Source organism: Camellia sinensis, chromosome 7 (assembly GCF_055761805.1).
Source record: "Camellia sinensis isolate YWXY chromosome 7, ASM5576180v1, whole genome shotgun sequence".
Lineage (NCBI taxonomy): Eukaryota > Viridiplantae > Streptophyta > Magnoliopsida > Ericales > Theaceae > Camellia > Camellia sinensis.
The window spans coordinates 36,324,883-36,333,313 of record NC_138967.1 but is presented as its reverse complement, the minus strand read 5'-3'; the positions used below and the strand labels follow the sequence as shown (position 1 = coordinate 36,333,313).

The 8,431-nt window shown below is 32.9% G+C and overlaps 1 protein-coding gene across 1 annotated transcript; it reads right to left on the bottom strand.

The window, feature by feature from the left end:
• Positions 1-2,502: 2,502 nt before the first annotated feature.
• On the bottom strand, positions 2,503-7,212 carry LOC114266526 (putative sugar phosphate/phosphate translocator At3g14410). The gene is made up of 5 exons (XM_082880611.1): positions 7,187-7,212; positions 6,964-7,026; positions 4,158-4,364; positions 3,778-4,046; positions 2,503-2,655 (listed from the first exon to the last, which is right to left on the bottom strand). Exons 1-5 carry the CDS (start codon positions 7,210-7,212, stop codon positions 2,528-2,530), a joined length of 693 nt encoding a protein of 230 aa, XP_082736737.1. The 3' UTR covers positions 2,503-2,527.
• Between the last annotated feature and the right edge of the window lie 1,219 nt (positions 7,213-8,431).

Genomic DNA, 8,431 nt, shown 5'->3' with positions numbered 1-8,431 from the left:
ACAAATTAAAGCATTATAAAAAAGGATGCAATCATATGATGGTGCATACAACATATGTCACCAACTTAGTTTTGTATGCCTAATTATCTTCATTTGAGCAACATGATCTTAAATTAAGAAAATTGTAAGGCTTCTTCATCTCAGAAGATTTTTACTTCTATGAATACCAGCAAGTGCAATAGGTCCAGTGCTTGAAACAGGGAAACTAACAGGGGAGTACACTATTTTTACTTCTCAGCCTTTTTTTGGCATGCCTTCCATTCTCCTTTTGGATCTTCAATGTGATTGTCACAGAGCGGTGGAGAAACTCTGCAATCTGCTCGAAATCCTTCTCAAACAACCATCTAGAAGTCATAGCTGAAGTACCTGCAAACAGAGAATCTCCTTACTCATTTATATCAAAGAAAAGAATGTCAAACTATCTGGTTTTCTGATTCATATTTCAACAGAAAACAAGTGAGTTTCGATGTTCTGAGTAAATTAAAAAGCAATCTACCCAAATCGTGAAAGCAATCAATTTACTGCATCACTAAACAAACGCGCACACCAAACAAGATCTGTCAGAATTACTAGACACGTAATTTGGTGGATACAGGCAAGCAACTTCAAGTTTTCATATCAATTATTCTTTAAATTCCACTTTGACATCTAAGCATTTAATGAAATATTGAGTACCACATGGCTAGAGCAGTCGAATAAAACCCATTTTGCCTAGTTAAATCATTTATCTCAGGAAATGGGGTAAATGGGTTTGAGCTGAAGTATTCAATGATAAAAAAAACCACACTTTCAATTCAAGTCCACCTCGCTCCTCCCCTACTAGATTCACTGGTTTTTATGGGAGAAAATGTTGTAGTAATCCATAAAAGTCAGTAGTTCTAGGAGTCAATTCAAAAGACTCTTTCAGTCACATTCTCATGTGAGATCTATCTATTATCAGTAAAATGATGCCCTCAAATCAACAGTTCTTACCAATTCGTACCCCTCCAGGGGACAAGGCACTGCTGTCACCAAACACAACATTCTTATTCACAGTTATGTTACACAAGTCACAGAGCTTCTTAACCTTATTTCCTGCAACAAAAGCAACAAATAATTAGATTCCATGAAAAGACCAAAAAGATGAAACCCATAATTTGGTATATATTTCATAAATATTTAGAAAAAGTTGATGCCCAGAATAAGAATAATAGTCAATAAGCATTTGTCAAAGACTTCAAATGACAGCATCACTATTGTTTATGAAATTAAATAATTAGTGTAGGGCTATATGGGATTTGCGTTTTCCATTTATTATAATTAGAAACAACTTTGAGATTTCCCTATCACCCATATAAGCTAAGTTAATGGAGGGCTACAACTAGCTTCCCTAAAGCAACTTAAATTATTATTACTCGAAGCACGAACACCTTTGCACTCTGATAGTGCCCCTCTCATATGACACTGATTCACTTTTGCACGAGATTTCCTTTAAGGTATTATCTCATAGACCCGTATGTTAATGGGCCTTACGAGCCAAGCTACACATTGATCAAGCTCACATATTAAACAAAGAAGCTTGGAGTCTAGGCTTGAGGTTCATGTATTTGACATAATACAAGTTTGGCAAAGCTCTAAATAAACCGAAGCTAGAGTTTCTCAAAACAACTCAGTTCATCTTATAGTTTGCTTATTGAGAGGCAATTGCGTAGCATGGACGATAGCACCTAAGCAAAAACTTGTAACCCAACCCAGGAAACCTAGGTCATTGGTAGGATAGTGAAAAACAGTAAGTAGATTGGAATAGATTGTCTTAAATTTATTGAAAGCAAAACTTTCTATATTAATTGTCAACCTAAAAGGATAATCAATACATTGCTGCCAACTCTTCCATAAATCTAATAAAACATTATAATATTAAGCTCACAAGTGATAACTTGGAACTAAATTCAACCGTTGTGATTGAAACTAATTCTAACAGATTCTAGTTCCAATATTAAAATAAAATACAAAATATAATTAAAAAAAAACACAATATTTTAGAATTATTGGAAAAAAAATAAAAAAAACAGAACACATAAAGGATGGCACTTTGGAGTCATCAAATCCAAAGTTTCAACATAGAGAGAAGGGGCTTCAGGGGAAAAAAACAGGGGGTCACTTAGATATATCACTCCATTGAAACTGTTAAAATATTACAAATTTAATATTGATCTTCAAAGTTCTAGTGGTTCAGTTGAAGTCACTAATTTCTACTTGTCGTCGCCCTTGAACATGAAAATCCTCGCAACAGGTCATTACCAACAAAGTTATGGGATTTTTTCCATATCTAAAATAGCTACCTCATCCTAAATAAATCCCATTGTCAACAAATTCCCATTGACAAAATGAGCCTTATCAAATCGAAATTGTGCATACCCAGTGGCTTCTCAGGGTCAAACAGTGTGTGCCACAAACCTTACTTCAAACTCCTTACACTTTGAGGGAAGAGTCAAATTGAACAATTAAAGTTGCATACCTCAAACTAAACTGTGAGACCGCTCTCTATTTATCTACTTTCAATAGTTGAAGATGAAGTTAATGGCGTAGATTTAGCATGTTGAGACTCATTAGAGGAGCCTTGAGAAGCTTCCTTTTTCAACTTGTGGTTGTTATATGCAGCTACACCTGCAATGGCTGCATAAAAAACCATATTTCTTCGCTAGGTCAATAGGTATCTAAGAAACACAGATGTAAAAACAAGATGCAGATGCAACATAATACAGACATACTAAAACTACAATTTTCAAAAAATGGAGACAAAAAAATTGAAAATATAACAGAGAACACCCTAAAGTCTATTTTAAGAAGGCATAAGGATTCACAAACAAATTGGAAATTATTAGTCTTTATGGTTTGAAAAATTAAAAAGCCTGAAGAAGTAATTAGTTAGTATAAAAAACTTCTTTTCATTTTACTCTATTTTTTCCCAAACTTGAACCAAGGCCACAGATGTGCCTCACACATGCTAGCATGTCTGCTTTTTAAAAAATAAAAATAAAAAAAGGGCATAATTGGACACATGTTAGACATAGACATGCTGACCTAGGAGGCATGTCCATGCTTCCTAAATAGGTAATCTCTATTTCATGAAATCACATGTCTAATCAAAAACAAAATTAAATCACATATCTTTTTGTCTTGCACAAATAGTATTAAAGACAGCAGAAACATTATTGCAGCACATTAAAATTGAAATTTCGTTCCTGAGTGATCAACAGGGTTCTCATCCAGATCCTAAGCACGATCACTATCTGAAATGCAGATGAAATAAACAATAGTCTTTTTTATCAGAGAACGGAAAAAAAAAATACATTAAAAAGTACAGGAAAAAGAGAAACCCAAATACAACACACAATATGCCAAGCATTACCCCAGCGGAAATATGAAAAAAAGGCATATCTCAATGGTCAGATAAGCAACAGTATCCTCATCAAGAAAATGTGAATTCCATAACATTGAAAGAGCAATTTTTTTATAAAGCTCAAGAAAAATAATTTTTTATGGATAATACAAAGGATAACCACCTATACAATGTCGTTTTTAAAGTATGACAGACTGTAGTTTTTTGTTCTACTTTCTTGGAATTGATTTCCGATGTGAACAATCTATAATACTAGAATATAAACAGTACAACATTGAGAATATACAAAGGGCATACTGAATATATAAATAAATATCATAATACTAATATCAAATTTTGAGACAATAAACTATAGTGAAAACCCAAAACAAAAGTATTTGTTATCGAAAAATTACCAATGCCGTAACCAAACAGATTTATCATTGTCAGCATTGTATCAGCAAACAGAATGGCTGATAGTAAGACAACCACCCAATCCTTGACAACTCTAGCAACACGAATTGTTAAAGCACTTGTATGTGAGATCACAAGAAAAACTGATAGATTGAGTGCAAAAGTACAGAGAGAATTGAGTGTTAGGATAACAGGTTGAAAGCTCCATGTCCCTTGGGTATCCATCTTTGGCTTCTTTAGAAAAATCCACAGAATGAACAAGCAAAGAGCACTGCACAAGAACTATGATTCCGTTCACATGGCAAAAAGGTTCTACATATAAACATCAAATGGTGAAAGAAATAATGATAACAATTAAACTTTGGCAGATGAAAATACATGCCTGCAGGGACTAACGCAGTACATGACAGAAATAGGGTTTAGTTTGAGACCCTTCTTTTTAACAAAAATCTCCATGAATATAAGCCTCAAAGCTTTCCCAACAACACCTCCCATTTGGTAAACCAAACCAATCCAGTTAATAACAATCTCCTCATATGAAGCCACTAGAACACCAAAACTTATCACTGACATTATTAAAAGCATTCTACTACATTCTTCAAATATAGAATAGCAATTTTGGGCATTTAAAACCCTAGAAATCATTTCCATCTTATATCCTTTTCAATTTGTGTATGATATGAAACAAGTTAATCTATTTCCTAAACAGAGAGCCATTAATCCATCTTTATGGGTGATCTCATGCTTAAGGATAAGATTGCACCAAGTCAGTTCCATACAAATTCTTATCAAATCTAGAACTAGATAAACCTGGGTCAATACTAGAATTCCAACCCAAAACCGAGTGGAGGAACAATGTATTAATATAAATAAAACCAAACCAAAATTCCTTGGGTGGGATACAGAGCAAAGAGGGACCACCTACCGAAGCAGAATGAAGTAGCGAGGTGTAGCACAATGACAGCAACGGCAAACGGCGGAAACCATGAGAGAGGGAGAACTTCCAATCATGAGAGAACGAGTGAAAATCATGGGGAGAGATGAGGGTTTTTACCTACCAGCAAAAAAAGAGAGGGGAATTTGGGAGGGATTGTAAAAAAGTGAGGTGCCTGTTTGGTTTGAGTTTTGTTTTTTAATTTTTTTTCTTGTTTCATTTTTAAAAGTTTAAGAATTATTCATATCCTTTCTAAAATTATGTAACAAAATTTTACATATTATTTTTACTTTTTTATTATATGTGACAAAATTTTATAGTTCATCACGGATTATTCTTATTTAGTGATGAAATTTATTTTTTTCACTACTTTTTGTCACCATAGGTTACTTAGAAAGCTAATTAACTTGTGTTTTGTTTTGAGAGAGAGAGAGAGTGAGAGAGAGAGGGGAGAGGAAAACTTAGAAACAAAAAAAAAAAAAAAGGAGGGAAGTTAGTAGTCTATTTTTTTTCATTACCGCCCAATATGTCAAAATTTTCCCTTCAAAATTAGTGACAAAATAATTTCCTCACTAAAAAGTCTCAAAATATTAAAAATTATTAGTGACAAAAATATATTTCTCACCAAATGGTCTTAAAAAATTTAAAATCAAGTTTCTCAAAAATATATATATACAATTATTGGTGACGAAAATATTTTTCTCACTAATAATTTTATAATTAGTGACAAAAAAATTTCTCACCAAAAGTCTCAAAATTTTGGTGCCACCAAAAAAAAATTAGTGGGAAAACCTTCGATGACGAAACTTAATTTTTCCTCACCTAAAAAAAAGTATTTGTTGACAAAAATAAATTTCGTCACCTATTATTTTTATTTTTTGTTATATGTGACAAAATTTTATAATTCGTCACGGATTATTTTTATTTAGTGACGAAATTTATTTTCTTCACTACTTTTCGTCACCATAAATTACTTTTGTTGTAGTGAAAATATTACCATAAATTACTATAATAACTCATGGTCAAACTTTGCCAATAACTCTTGGGGACAAATTTTTCTTGAGAGAGAGGGTGAAGACCCAGACATGGGTTTAATGGTAATATCCAGTTCTCGAGCCAGACACGTCGTCAAGCTATCCATGACATGTTGGACGTAAACATATAAATGCAAGTCAATATTAATATTTATGTAAATATTTATGATCTTGTAATAAATATTATTTTTATACTCATGATTGGCAAGTCGGCAACATCGTTGGCTCACCGACTTCTGTGGTACCTCTTGGTCTTTTATCTTGCCGTTTGCTGAAATGCTTGATCGGCAATTGATTATGTGATTAACCCTTCATAACTTTCTTAATTCCATTGCTTGCCCAACCTCAAGCACCTTGCCGCAGTGGGTAGCCGAGTTGCCAAAATGTTCCTTGCAATTTTTCTTGAGAAACTGAAATGAACACCTAAAAAGAAATGGCCACAAGGATCAAGGTGATAAATAACTATATATGCAAAGACTACAAACATGAGTTAATCGTTGATGTTGCAGAGCAAAAAATAAAAGAAATCCAGGAGGTGAGTCCTGCCCCACTGGGTTTGTCTTGCCGAGACATTTGGAAGGTAAATCGCCTTGGCTGACATGCTGAAGCACTTGGTCGGTACGACTCCACCTTTGCCGATAATAGTGCTAGAGAGAGCCATGGTGGGCCTATAACACCTTGTCAGTGAGCCGAACAAACAAGTCTGATGCATATGCAAATATTTGTATCCATGTATATATATATATATATATATAAATGTATCTTTGCAAATATAGAAACAACTTTCAGAAATGAGATTTAGAATAACAAGAGAGTTGACGAACACCCCAATAAAGAGTTACTATTGCTGAGTTGGTTGATGGACAAGCCAAATAAAGTGACGAATAAGAAATTTTAATCCACTCCAAGTTATTGTGGTCCAATTCTAGTGAGAGAAAAAATTGAAGACCCAGCCTTGGATTCTACAGAAAGTTCTAGCATAGGTACACGTGCATACATGTCAAACATCAACTTGAAGCTAAGTTTTGAGAAACAAAGAATAAATAAATAAATAAATGGACAGATCCACGTATGGATTTAGCCGAGCAAGTTTATTGAATTGCCAAAAAGATGTGTGCACCAAGAAAAATATGAAACCCATTTTGAGAGAGAGAAAAGAGAGATGTAAAAGTAGACCCATGAATTTTATTCTGATTTAACACTTTTTCATTAACATGTACCAAGAACAAAGAACCAATTTTGCAGATAAGTTTAAGATAAATTTACTCAGAGAGAACAGAGATCTCCATCAAAGTGGTGTTGGATTTTTACTTACAGTCATATGTTTGTTATTTCATTCATTGAACTCTTTCAGACGTTTCCCATAGACGGCGCCAATTGTGAGACTATGAAATATTCTCTCACATGGATGTTGTAGAGATCTAACGAAGAGAAGAGCTTCACCTCTGTAGATCTGCAAAGATGAACATAGTTGGTGCCACCCAACCGAGGTTGCCGGCCGAGGGACTCTCCGATGATGAAGTTAGTCCTTGAATCAAGGAAGTAAATTGTATATATATTTGAAGGGGTGTGCGTTCTGTAGAGAGAGATCAAAACATACCATCCACTTGGGATGCCCTCTCCATTATATAGATGGGGGGTGTGATATTTGTTTGGGTTGAACCCATTGTAGATTTTGTTTGGGTTAGGCCCAATAAGGTAGTACCTATATTTTTCTTGCTCTCACAGTTGTATTCAATGAATTTTTTTTTTTTAAATTTTTTGTACAAATTTTATACCTTTTAAATATATCTAGATTAAATTGATCTAATTTAGATATAACGGTGGAAATAAAAATAAAAAATTTTATTCATATATAAAAATTTATACAAAAATATCATAAAAATGTTGTGATAGTGATATTATTGTAAATATAAATTATGTTTATGAGTGTTCTGTTTTAAAGTGAAAGGTCACTATTAAGTTATTTTATTGTGTTTGAAAATTCTATATAAAATTTATGTTTGTATATTGTCACTCAATAAGAATATGTTCAGGTAGAATTTAATAGTGGAAAGTTATAAAATGTAGTCATGATGATAGGAAGAAGAAATGGTAAGAAAAGGGGCAATATGGTCATTCAGAAAATTTTAGGGCATTACATTAATAGTTTAGAGGGCAATTTGTAATGAGATTACAAACCTCAGAGAGGGGAATGTAATTTTTCAAATGTGAGAGAGATCTGTATGAAACAGAAATCTCAAGACGTGTCAGCGTAATTTACCCTAATTTTTTTTCTATTCAAAATGTTAACAACACATGACGAAGGGATTACATTGCAACAAAATTAAAAGTATAACTATCAAATTGTTAAAATTAAACTACTGAGACTAAAGTGACACTTCGCTTAAATTACAGGAATAAATAATTAAATAATTTCTCCAAAAAATTATTTATGAAAAAGTAATCAATTTTTAATGACTCACGTTTCACTAATTTTAAATTTACATAATACATGCACTTTTGAGATAAATTTTCATAATTGATGACATTTTTGATATACAATGTACGAGAAGACTAACGTGATTGATTTGAAAAATATCATGTATAATGAAATTGTGCTATGAATTTTATTTTAAAAATGGGGTAAATATTGTAAATTTAAAATTGATGATATATTTGTCACATTAAAAATGATTGTGATTCATA